Below are 12,906 nucleotides of genomic sequence, written 5' to 3' on the forward strand. Positions count from 1 at the left end.
ATGTACATTGTTTAATGTGCAATAACTGTAAAAACTAATTTCAACACACATACCTACTATACATATTTAATCACGTAAATGTGTATTTCAAGTAAATTTGTACATACATCAGTCTGATTCCATTTTACTTGTTATACTTCTGCTGAAGCAAACAAATTGCCCAGCTTTTGAGACAATAAAACATTTCTGATTCTCAATGAGATGTTTTTACATTTGAAGTAAAAACATCTGATTGAGAACCAGAAATGTTTTATTGTCCCAAAAAGTGGGAAATATGACATTTGTAAGAGGATACTGATGACATTATTTCCTATGAAAGTGTTTCCACTTTCCGTAAGTCCTAACAGTGTAAATTTCTGGCATTTTGTTTAAGTAGTGTTTACTACCTTTACTGTAACAGTGACCTGCTCATAATTTTTCGTGTTCACTCAAATGTTGAAATTAAACAAAATGTTTTTGTTACTTGCCTCTTGCATTGCCTATTTACCATTCAGGGTCATGCTATTTTATGTGCAATTTAATGCAGTATTTTTCAACCTTGGTCCGCAAAGCAGCGTGCCAATAGTCAGACACACCTGGATTAATCAGTTTGTCCAATGATGTAAGACAGGAAATAAAAGAACTGTGCTTAATTCAGGAAATAGTGAAGTTGTGCACAAAGCTCAGAAAGCACAAGTTTGTTTAAAAAAAATAGCACAGCCCCACCAAAAATATTTTTCACCAGCCGCCACTGTTGCTGTCGGTGTTTTTCCTCCCCGACACACAACAACGTGGTCAAGCTGCTCAGACATGTTCATCAGCACAAACCTATGTGAGCACCTGTTGTCATCTAATGTTGTCATTATTATGATGAATATGAACAAAACAACAGGAGTCTCCTCCTCAGCTCAGATCAACCCCATGATGCAGGTATCTGGCTGGAACAGGTGAGCATCACAGTAAACCAGTGGAACAAACTGAGCTTTAAATATGTTGGATTTATGCTCTTTTTCTGCTCCAAAACATGAAAGTTAACAGGTGAGATGTTGCATTTTCATTTAAGATAAAATGATATTTTTATTTTGTTGTTGGCCCCAGTGGCGGAGCTTGATATGTGCAACATGTGCGGCCGAACAGGGCCGCAGTCTGGAGGGGGCGGCATTTAATTTCTTTTTTTTTTTATTTTTTTTTTATTTTAATTTTTTTTCTTCCATCAACCGATACATCAACAAAACATAGAAATCACATGTTCTTCATAATAATAATAGTGATGAGTGATGATAATAATAATATTTCTGTAATAAAAGCACAACAAAGTCATTGATTGCGTTTATATTGGGATTTTATTGCGCCCCCTTGTGTCCGCCGCGCCTCTGTAGTGCGCTCTATAGCGCCCTTCATCAGGTGGGGGGCGGAGGGATCTCGGAGAGTGATGATGGAGGGATACAGGTACCGTTTCACATATCACCACTCACAAACATAATGGAGAAGAAACGGTCGAAGCCATCTGGTGCCCAATTTCGGAAAAAAAGAAAAGAAGAGGAGGAGAAACGAGGAAAAGATGCAGGTATACATCTCTTTATTATTTAGTTGGTATTTTGCCCGCCTGTCCCCCAATTTATTGATTAACTAACCTCTCTAATCTGAACGTTTTGCATGGTGCTATGATGATCCCTTCAAATGTCTTGCTAGCTTCTTACGTTGCATGTATTTAGAACTACTTCCAACCGCTATAGCTTTTTCTTTGTCAAATGAGCTTTTATGAAAAGCTAAGAGTGGGAAAACCGAAAGGCTGATAACCAAACGCTATCAAATTAAAATGAGTCTTTGAGAATTTTGCTGAAATACATTGACGGCGGGCGGCAGGTCTCGCGCCGGCGCCATTCGCCTTTCTTTTTGGACTCGGGAAATGAGCTACGTATTATTTACCCCACGAAAAACGGAGCAGCAGCGGGCCGCTGGAGGTGCCCTGCCAGTAAGATCCCGTTTATACTGTAAACTGCCATAAAATAAAAACTATAATAGCTAGAGCGGTCTTTTTTAGCTGAAAGTTGAGACTGTCTCGCCTTTCAGCACTGTACAAGTCGATGATGTCATCGTGTTGCACAGCACACCGCGGCTATGTTAAAAACTCACAGTGACCTTGAAGCAGCGTGGGAGAGTTGAAGAATTTAACCAGTTAAAATGGATTCATGGATATTTAATCAATAGTTGTGGCTCCTCTGGTCATTTAGTTCTTTGTGTGCCGGAGACATTTGCTGAATAAGGAAATAAAAACTTAAAATGACAAAAAAATTAGGGAAAAACACTTGTTTTGTATTTTATCAATTATTAATGATTAATAGATTGTTGGTGTTTTAACTTTTGGTAAAGGAAAACACACAATTTCCAGGCAGCCCCAGTCTGGAGAAGTGATGGTGACATCAGCCGTTAAAAATAAATACTCTGAGGTTTTTATGAATAATTTGTACTTTTACTTGAGTATTTCTCTAACACCAGTACTTTTACTTGTAAATGAGTAATATTTTAGCAATGTAACAGTACTTGTACTTGAGTACAGATTTTCGGAATTCTTTCCACCACTGCTGAAAACTGTAAATGCTCATTGTAACATGTTAATTAAAATGCTTAAGCAACAGACGTGACATGAAGATTGTATTGTTAGTTTTATGCAACATCAGGTGCCCTACACAGATATTTTGGGATGACATCAGCTGCCACTGAGGAACAGCCATCTACCTCCACTGCTCATACCAGTAGGCCAGTATTTGAACTCGAGGAGGGACAGTCTGCTGGCACCACATCTCCCCAGGAAGATACTTTAGGTGGGTTTTGCACACGTGTGTGTGTCCAACAAACATTTAGCTATAGACATTTAAATAGTATTTTCACAGAATATGGGAATTGTTCCATATAGCAATGTGGTGAGTTATGCTTCCATTTTCTGTCAATAGAGAGACCTACCAGTAAATGTGAACTTGATGAGGGACAGCCAGCTGCCACGTCTCCCCAACAAGATATGTCAGGTAAGTTTTGCACAAGTGTGTGTGTGTGTGTGTGTGTGTCCTGCAAACATTAGAGAAATTTGAATGTCACATATTGTATTTTAATAGAATATGTGAAATGGTCCACATAGCAATGTGCTGAGTTACGCTTCTGTTTTCTGTCAATAGAGAAGCCTGAATGATCAACCAATGAGTCCCAGTGAAGGTGATGATGAGCCTCTTTCTTCAGACCCAGCCAAGTGGCCATCACCAATTACCAACAACATACGCACAGAGCTAGTTCGAAGAGGACCTACTAAGGTGCCAACTACTTTCATATTTCCCAGGAATGAAGGCGATGGCAGGTGTTGTCATCATCACTATTTCAGTAGAACTTTGACAAGTGGTGAGAAGGTGGCCAGGAGCTGGATGCTGTATTCAGTTAGCAAACGTTGTTATATATAATACACTCCACGCAATTTGAAACAAAGTTGTAGGTGTAATTTTTTTTCTTGTGTGTGTGTGTGTGTGGGGGGGGGGGGGGGGGGGTCACGGGGGATCTCACACAGGGCGCCATTTAGGCCAGCTCCGCCTCTGGTTGGCCCGTGAGAAAAGATTTAACCTACAGTAAACAGGAAGTGGAAAGGCTGCAGATAGATGAATAGAATAGAAAATCCCTTTATTGTTCCTCAGTGGGGAAAGCTAGATGTCACAGCAGAGATGACACGTATTACAGGAGAAAAAAAGGAGAATAAAAAATAAGAAAAATGAATAAACAAGAAAACATAAATCCTGAATAGATTTTAAAAATGCTGATTATACCACAAGTAATGAATACCACTGATGTGTTTTATTTTAAACTGACTTGCTCGTGTGTCATTTGGTTATTCCACATTCAGTGTTAATGCAGAAATAAGTTTGTTTCCAAATTTAAAGGTTCAAAATTGCATATATGTTGATAAAGAAAATGTGCAAATTTGCCTTCACTTTTTCAAAAAATATTAAGTTTGGCCCTCGACTCCGTCCCAGAGTTTCATTTCGGCCCCTTGGGAGTTTGAGTTTGACACCCCTGTTTTAGATGTTTAAAAAAATCAAAGAGCTTTCTTTTTTTGATCCACAGTATGACTTTTTTCTTTGTGGTACACATGGACTAAACTACATTACACACAGATCAGTTTACAAGTACAAAAAATATTTTTAGACTATTTTCTCACCAGACAGATTTGTGCGTACATGGTTCATTTGAATGCTGGGTGAAAGCTGGAAAATCTGAAAGGGCAAATAAGTTATAATGTCTCAGCATCCTGTAGTTATAAAAGATAGACCTAAATGTTCTATTTCGTCTAGTCTTAGCCCTTAAGCTAGCTGCTATTGGAAGGATGATCTCCGCATCAGCCAATCATGAAGAGCTAAAATGTACGCCCACCAATAGTGGGCCCCCTCGTGGTATATAACCGCAGTGACCCCACTGCTCACCTCCTTTTTCTCTTCATGCCAAGCTTGAGAGCTTTATTAAAGAGCAAATATTATCCTAAAGAGCAAAATTATCCGAAGACGACTTACCAGCCATGTCCAGCAACGCCAGACCCTGCCTGACCTGCCAGACGGGCTCCATTTCCAGCGGCGACCTGCACGCTAAGTGTGAGGTCTGTCTCGGGGCTCACCACGCTGGCCTGGCCTTGACCCCGCAGGCCTCGTGCCCGTTCTGTGCCGCTCTGCCCGTGGCAGAGAAGATTCGCCGGGTCGAGTACTTCACTCCCGCCGCCGACAAAGAATTTCCGGTGGCTGACTCGTACCCGCTGGACAAGGCTTTGGATTTCTTCGACGCCGGTCAGGAGCCAGCTGGCTTCAACCGGCTGGATGACGTCACCGACAGCGAGAACTACGATGAGGCGGAATCCCTCCTAGACATAACGGAGGTCGACGAGCTTCGCTCAGCGGGTCCTTCTGCCCCAGTGGCTTCTCGCTCCTCCCTGCCAGCAGTAAGAGCACTGCTCCAGGAGCTGCCCGCCATCATTTCTGCGGCAGCAGCCCGCAAGGGGCTAGCTGTGCCAGAACGGCCCCCGCCTGAAGCGGATGATTTGGCGGGAATTTTCGGGGCGACTCAGACACGCTGTCCAGACCCTATCTGGCCGCGCTTCCCTGCTGCTATGAGCTGCTGGTCTGCCGCCTTCTCCGAGCCTGCCAAGCTCAAGGCGCCAGTCTCCACGTATGCGCCCATCACCAAGGTTGAGGGGTTTTCCGACCAAGGCTGGCCGTCCGTTCCTCTGCTAGAGCCGGACTTGGCCTCGCTGTTCGGCGCCAAGAACCACCTCGCCGGCCCGCAAGCTGTTCCCACTTCAAAACATGACCAGCTGCTGACGCGGCTCACCGACCGCGCACATCAGTGTGCCTTTCAGACCGGCGCTGCAGGGAATAACATCGCCCTTCTTGCCTTCGGCGTCTCAAAGATGATGGAGGAGCTGGAAGCTCCCGAGGAGTCGAAAGCCATCATTACTAAGACTGCTGATGCTATCCTCAATCTGTGTGCTGCTGTGCTCACCGGTTCTGCTCGCATCGCTGCCTGGCAGACCCTCATCCAGCGAGCAATCTGGCTGAAGGCTATGCCCTCCATTCCGGAACATCTGCAAAGGGAGATGCTAGACGGCCCCATCACCACCGATGTTCTGTTTGGTCCCCATTTTAGGGGCGTCATTGAGCGGGCTCAGAAGACGGCCGAACTATCGGCTACGGTGCGAGACCTGGTACACCCTCGGTCAGCCTCGCACTCCGGCCGTTCCTCCAGAGGATGGGACGAACGGCGCGGAAGCTTCAGACGTCCAGCTGCACCGCCAGCTCCACGGAGCCGGCCTCCCGCTTCGACTCCACATCAGCGGGACCAGCGAGATGGCGGACAACGGTTCCGGCGGGGCCAGCAGACGCAGTCTTGGCAGTCCCAAGTGCAGGAGCCTCGCCGAAAGCAGCCACGGAAGTGACTCTTTGGGGGGAATGTGTGTGTTACTGATTGCTCTGATGTTGTTGTTGGTTTTGAAATAAAACCCAAAAAACGTCACATTGAGAGCACAATCCTACAGTCCTCCGCAGAATCCTCTGCCGAGTTCTCACACATGTTCCCCACACCAAGCACTGCTACACGCACACATGTTCCTGCAGGTACAGATAGTCATAATACACGGCCAGCCGTAAGGGTGCGCTCCATTTGCGCTCCGGCCCCAGCATCCGGCCAGGCCCAACTCTTCCCGCTTTCCCCACACCGTTGGGTGGGGCGGGATGTCAGGTCGCTGTCTCGACCACGCGCGGCGGCACAGTGCGCGGCTCCATCCGCTGGCACTCTGTCGCCCCCGTGCACGGGTCCAGCTCCCACTCATCCTTCACTCTCAGACTCCACCATCCGAGGTGTGGACCAGCCTGTTCCAGCTGTTTCGCACTCGCTCTTTCGAGCGCAGCCCTCCATGGGTCACCCCAGTTCTCTGGTACGGGCGACGGCGGTAAGGGCGCATGCACAACCCTCGGACGTTGTTCACGTGACCGCGCACAAGCGTCCACTGTCGGAACGCGCGCACGAGTGGCGCCGCCTTTGTATCATGAGCAAATGGATTTCAGACACCATTCATTGCGGTCACACACTTCATTTTCAGGCCACTCCACCTCCCTTCAACGGGATCGTGGAGACGACGTTCACATCGCAAGTACAGTCTCAGGCCCTAGAGCTGGAGCTGCGGGAACTTCTGTCCAAGGACGCTATTTCCCGAGTCCCTCGCGGACAAGAACTCTCTGGCTTCTACTTCCGCTACTTCGTAGTACCGAAGAAGTCGGGAGGAATGAGGCCGATTCTCGACCTGTCCCTGTTCAACTGCTCCATAGCAGTAATGCATTTCCGCATGTTAACGATGTAACGTGAGGAAATATGGGTTTTCTGTCACAATGGTGGTGTTGGACGCAGCTGGGTCATAGCTGGGTCGCTGAGAACTTTCACCCACAGATTAAGACCTGAACGCCAGCGAGTCTGGGAGGAAACCATAACATCTGCCACCTGCAGTCTACCAGAAGATGTGTTTACATGAGTTGTACCCAGACCAAGTCAAAACATAAAGTTTAAACTTCTTTTTCTTGATTTTAATGTTAAAATAACCATTATCATTTTGCTCATTATAAATGTGTTTAATCAAATGAATGACTAGTATGCTTTGGGGTAATTATAATGGATTAATGAATCCACACTTAAGTAGATAATGTTGAATGTGTGGTACTGACCTTCACACTCAAGCACACAAACATTCACACACACCCACACACATCTGCCCACAGTAAACTCCAGACACATTTGATGACGCACATGTTTTGCTTTGAGAAGAGAGGTTTTTGGTAAGTTTTCAGTTTTATGATTCAGTTCGTGTTGGACAACGGGAGAGAACAGACCTGAAAAACGAAAGGGGGGGCAGAGCCTGTTGGCTCGTTCTTCCCCCCTTTCACGCTGTTTCTGCCAAGCCAGGCAGAATAGCTGAATCGCGACTTCTAACGAAGACTCATTACCGAGTCTTTTGATTTCTGAGTGAATTAACTTAAGAAAGCGCATCGATAAAACGCTCTACCATTCACGTGTACCGAGGGCAACTCTGGACCGGTTCCGTTCGACACCTACGTCTCCTGTCAGCCGCCGGTGTCATCTGGATGAACCACAACATCCTCCACGGCCCGGATCCGAAAGAGGGTCCACAAGAGTTCGGTGAGACAGAGCACGGTTTTAGCGTTTGATGCAGTTCTCTGATAAGACCTAAGTTTATCCAAACCATCACTTCACTCAGACACCTGTTTCTTCCTGAAGCAAAATCAGACTCACACACGCATTCATGTCACAACATTCTCAATCTTCATAAATTCACCAGAAGGTCTATTTGAGCAAGAACAGCATATAAACTGTTAAAAGATTGTCCCACAAAGTTGCCAATGTGATTGTTATTTCCTGTTTGTCAATTTTCCAAATCATTAGTTTAATTTGAAGAATTAAAACTTTTAATCCTTCAAACTTGTTTCCTCATTGAACTGAAACACAGACACTCAGATATTATCAGCAGTTTATGGATGAAAACAACCTTTGAGTCTTCTGAACAATATAAAATTTGGTTATTGATTTATTAAAATTAATATTCCGAATTAATACGTAGCATGGTTTCTCTTTCATAAAAGAGCATAAATCCATAACGCTACATTTAATGGCGAGCGTATCCAGTCTTCTATATCTGCGATATGTCTGATTTCTTACATCTAAAAGCTACAAACAACGCTTTTCTCTGTGTTTCACTTTGATGTCTTATTTTGAAAAACCGGAAATTGTTCCGCTGAAGTCACTCTTCCGGGAGACGTCCGGGTGATAACTTGACGAAGAAGAACTCCGATCTCAAATTGACCGCAAATTACAGACCTAACTTTGATTTATCCCATCTTCGCCTTCGGAGCGAACGTGTGAGTTGTGCTTTTGACTAAATTCTGTCCATTTTGACGCGCCGCCGCGTCTCTAGTCTAACCTCAGGTCGGAAAGCTACGTTTCCGCACTGACCATTGCTGGGTGAGCTACCGTGAGCAGCTTATCCTCAGTTCCTAAAATTATCACTAAATTCTCCGAACCTCAGAACCGAGACTAAATTCTCGGACACCTTTCGTCTCAGTGTGTTGACACTGTGGGCGAGCTATTGTGGAAAATATCTCCATTGCATGGGCGACTTATAGAAACAATCTGAACGGAATGCCCGTAGGCACCTACTGTTGCTTGATTGCACGGTAAACGTCGTAAGCCGGGTTATGGCCGTCACGCGTTACTGCATTCAGATTGCGTACGTTTTTTGAAGTCCGTATTACAAGCGGGGCGAGATGCCTACTTGTTAATCGGGAAAATTTAAGTCTGGTCGCTACAGACAAAGAACGCTAGACCTGGCCGGAGAGCTAAGCTAGCACCACAGTTAGACAAAAAGGGAACGCGTCCCGTTAGATTGTCATACCATTTCTGACACAGTCAGTCTGTGTCCTCACAAAACCCGCATTGGCGGTGGTTCTTGTAAATCGCTACGGTGTGTAGAATCTACATTTTGCTACGTTTGTCCGTCTGATAGCATCTCGGCAGCGTAGGGTTTATTATTTTTTTTATTATTTTTATTTTGGACCGGTGATCGGGTCGGCTTTCACAGCCTCCGTTGCTCGGTTCCATGCCTTTTTCTTCCATCTTGTGAAGTTGTGTGTATTCATTTCTCTATCAACAATTCCTTGTTTTACCCTGTGTCATAAAGTTAAGTAGGCTACGGACAGTCCTTGTTTGTGTGAGACATATTAAGGAATCTGCCCGGAGTTTTACGTCGGCTCAGAAGGTAAAAACGCGATTTGCTCTGAACTTAATGGGAGATGGACGAGACACGACAAAATCTTTCTTGCACTGTTACACCTGGTGTAAGGTTCTCTGACGTTCTGCTTCCAGAACATGCCATGACGCAGGAGACTGTTCACCGGCCGAGCATCGCTGGTCCCTCCGCCCGCCCGAACGGGCCCGTTTTAGGCGGGTGCCGCCGGTCGGGAGCAGTGGGGACTAGTGGCTGCGGTTCGGTGCCAGCTGCTCGGGGTCGGAGGTGGTTCTGGTCTGCAATTCATGACGTGAATTCATGCAACATGCTGTTTACAGTCATAACGCTTTTTCTTTACTTTTATTTCTTCCAGGGGGTCAAAAACCCACCATCAACATCAAGGTTGGAAATAAACAACACTTTCTCTGCTACTTTTAAGCTGAATAAATCTCTTGAGCCTATGGTTAACCTCTCTGACAAACAGGTTGTGCTTAACCCTTTGTTTCCTAATGCTTCTCCTCTGTCATCCATGTTAAAGGCTGAACATCTCTCCAGCATGGGTGTGAAATCTTCAGGCTGTGACCCACCGCTTCAGTCAGAGGTCTGTTTTACTCGTCAGTCCGCCTCATGCACAAACCAGCTTCTTTATCGGGGCGTGATGGAAAAGTCAGCCGCCGTGAAACACTTGTGGTCTCCGGACGGAGCTACCATGCCATTTAAGGGGTTTGTGCCCGGACATCTTGACCTTTATGTGAATGACCTTGTCACTTTTCAGTTTGTGACCTCTGCTAATACGGTGGCCAATTCTTTTCTCCTTTCACAGGGGTGTGACTTAGTCTCGGGCCTCTGTGCTCTCTTTCCTGTGATTTCTCTTACAGGTGACCACGACGACACAGAAAACCCTGCGGTTTCCAGCAGTCCTGTGGTCAGTGGCGATATTAAAGGTGGCTCGGTGGTTGCTGCGCACACCTCTCTCACGGGCTCGGGATGGCCACCCGGCCCGCGAGCAGTAGGTGCGTGCAGTGATGCTATGCTCGGGGCCCCTCCTGACAAAGGGGGGGTGCTGAGTGGCTCTGAGTTTTCCGTTGCGGACTTCAACCGGTTCGGGGGAACGCCTCCTCCGAGCGGGCGGGTCATTGCAAAAATCGACACTGAACTTCCACCAATTCAGCTGACAACATTGACCTCCGACCCGGAGTTAGGTGCTGCACCTTCTACGGGGCGGAGTTCTAGTCAGTCTGTAAATACTCTGGTTAAACCGGGTTTTTCTGATTCAGTGTGGGAACCTCCATCATTCTTGGGAATAAAGTATTCTTGGCTTCAGTTTTCAGGACAGACCATGTTCCTAAAGCTAGCATCATGTCTGTATCTGATTCTAAACATAGCTAGGTTTGCTTTGACACCCGTGACACAACCATCCTTGGATCACTCCTTTTCAGAACCTCCAAGTCCAACACCTCCGGGTCTTTGGACATCTGAACACCTACTCTTTCAGCACGATCCAGGTGACAATGTGCATCTTCTTGGTAATGGGGCTTTTAAGAGCTTAAGAACTGTTTGTTATGCTTCTCCTGTCTCACAGACATGTTATGCTTCTCCTGTCTCACAGACACGGCATGAGTTTGAGAAACAAAAGGGGGGTGGGGAGCCTCCTCCTGCTTTGCGAGCATCATTTTCGCATTTCCAGTTCACTACTATTTCTGATCACAACAAAGTCGCCTCCGTAAAGCTGCAACACAACTTTGAGCAGGTAAAATCAGGTTCTGATCTAACAGCTAAACCATCAGCTTCGCTCCAGTTCCAAACGGGACCCTCAGGTAAATTCAAACAAGTTTCCCTGTGGGTTCGTAACACAAGATACAAACAGTTTGATAACCAAATCGCTTATGAGCCTGCTCCCACAGATACGTCCAAACTCGTGTCTCTGTGGGTCCGCAATACCAGATTCAAAACTCTATTCTGACCGGATTCTTTTCCACTGACTGGTGGACCGTTACAAATTCTCTCGTTTGTGGGATGAATTTTTAACAAATGTGATATCCTTTGGTTTTTTTTTTCAGGTTACCTGCCTCCAGCCAGGGTCCTGTTACTAACTCACGTCTTTAGGGATTACTAACCTACTGATTTACATTTTTAGAACTGATTTACATCTCTATCTTTTTATTAGTGCTTTGTGTAGCATGATTATATTTGATTACAAATTTGGTTTTATTTTGTTACTATTTCCCTTAAAGGGCCACAAGCCAATTTGCCCTTCATTTTCATGATTATTTCTTTTATATATATGCCTTATTTAATGCAGCCTGCTGAGTCTCACATATCAGTTAGGATTTACTTTCTTTTATTTGTGTTTTCTCTGCATCACGTTTTTACATGACACGTAGAACAGGGTGCAGTACATTTCTTCTTTAGATAATTCACAAAAGGCATACACATTTTCCCAGAGGCACCCATAGATAGGTTTTGATTGATTTCTTTGTTTTGCATCAAATGCTATCTATCGTGTGGGCTGTCTCACTTTGTCTCCTTCTCCGAGCTCGTATGGACTACATCCCATCAGAGGGGTCGTCTTCACCATCCTTCAACTGGTTTCCTGTCGCATGGGGCTTCGGTCGTGGTTCGAGCGGTGTCGAGGTCGTCACTGGACTTCGCCTGGACTACGCCTGAGGAACACATCACCTGCCCAGCTCCGTGTGACACACGAGCTGCTTATCCTTTGAATACCTTTGCATTATTGCTGATGAAAATTAACTGCTATTGAAATAGCTCTGCTTTCAAGATTCCCTAAGTGGATTACTTTACAATGATTGCAACAGTTTTGGCCTTAATCATCTGATCAGGATAGACTCCCTTCTACACGAGACCTGTGGTGACGCTTCATCGTTCCTGCCTTCATCTGGGATGTCTACCTTCACGAGTACATCACGTTATTGTGGTTGTGACGTCAGGTGGCCTCTGCTTGACCTCCATGTCGTCACAAAAAGGGGGGAATGTAACGTGAGGAAATATGGGTTTTCTGTCACAATGGTGGTGTTGGACGCAGCTGGGTCATAGCTGGGTCGCTGAGAACTTTCACCCACAGATTAAGACCTGAACGCCAGCGAGTCTGGGAGGAAACCATAACATCTGCCACCTGCAGTCTACCAGAAGATGTGTTTACATGAGTTGTACCCAGACCAAGTCAAAACATAAAGTTTAAACTTCTTTTTCTTGATTTTAATGTTAAAATAACCATTATCATTTTGCTCATTATAAATGTGTTTAACCAAATGAATGACTAGTATGCTTTGGGGTAATTATAATGGATTAATGAATCCACACTTAAGTAGATAATGTTGAATGTGTGGTACTGACCTTCACACTCAAGCACACAAACATTCACACACACCCACACACATCTGCCCACAGTAAACTCCAGACACATTTGATGACGCACATGTTTTGCTTTGAGAAGAGAGGTTTTTGGTAAGTTTTCAGTTTTATGATTCAGTTCGTGTTGGACAACGGGAGAGAACAGACCTCTCGTCTCTCGTCTTCCTCCGCTTATCCGGGTCCGGGTCGCGGGGGCAGCATCCCAACTAGGGAGCTCCAGGCCGTCCTCTCCCCGGCCTTGT

General features: G+C 45.6%; 1 protein-coding gene across 2 annotated transcripts; it reads left to right on the forward strand.

Moving 5' to 3' along the window:
* Positions 1–8,155: 8,155 nt before the first annotated feature.
* LOC139071872 (uncharacterized) lies at positions 8,156–12,566 on the forward strand. 2 transcript variants are annotated; one of them, XM_070555213.1, is made up of 2 exons: positions 8,156–8,426; positions 9,430–12,566. In XM_070555213.1, exon 2 carries the CDS (start codon positions 9,438–9,440, stop codon positions 11,253–11,255), a length of 1,818 nt encoding a protein of 605 aa, XP_070411314.1. In that variant the 5' UTR covers positions 8,156–8,426; positions 9,430–9,437; the 3' UTR covers positions 11,256–12,566. The 2 variants fall into 2 exon arrangements, with proteins under 2 accessions (XP_070411314.1, XP_070411315.1); XM_070555214.1 differs by having other exon boundaries at positions 8,156–10,797; positions 10,902–11,035.
* Positions 12,567–12,906: the final 340 nt, after the last annotated feature.

Source organism: Nothobranchius furzeri, chromosome 1, assembly GCF_043380555.1.
Source record: "Nothobranchius furzeri strain GRZ-AD chromosome 1, NfurGRZ-RIMD1, whole genome shotgun sequence".
NCBI lineage: Eukaryota > Metazoa > Chordata > Actinopteri > Cyprinodontiformes > Nothobranchiidae > Nothobranchius > Nothobranchius furzeri.

What these genes read in the sequence shown, in the direction of transcription:
- LOC139071872 (XM_070555213.1), top strand. Translation starts at nt 9,438, where the DNA reads ATGACGCAGGAGACTGTTCACCGGCCGAGCATCGCTGGTCCCTCCGCC.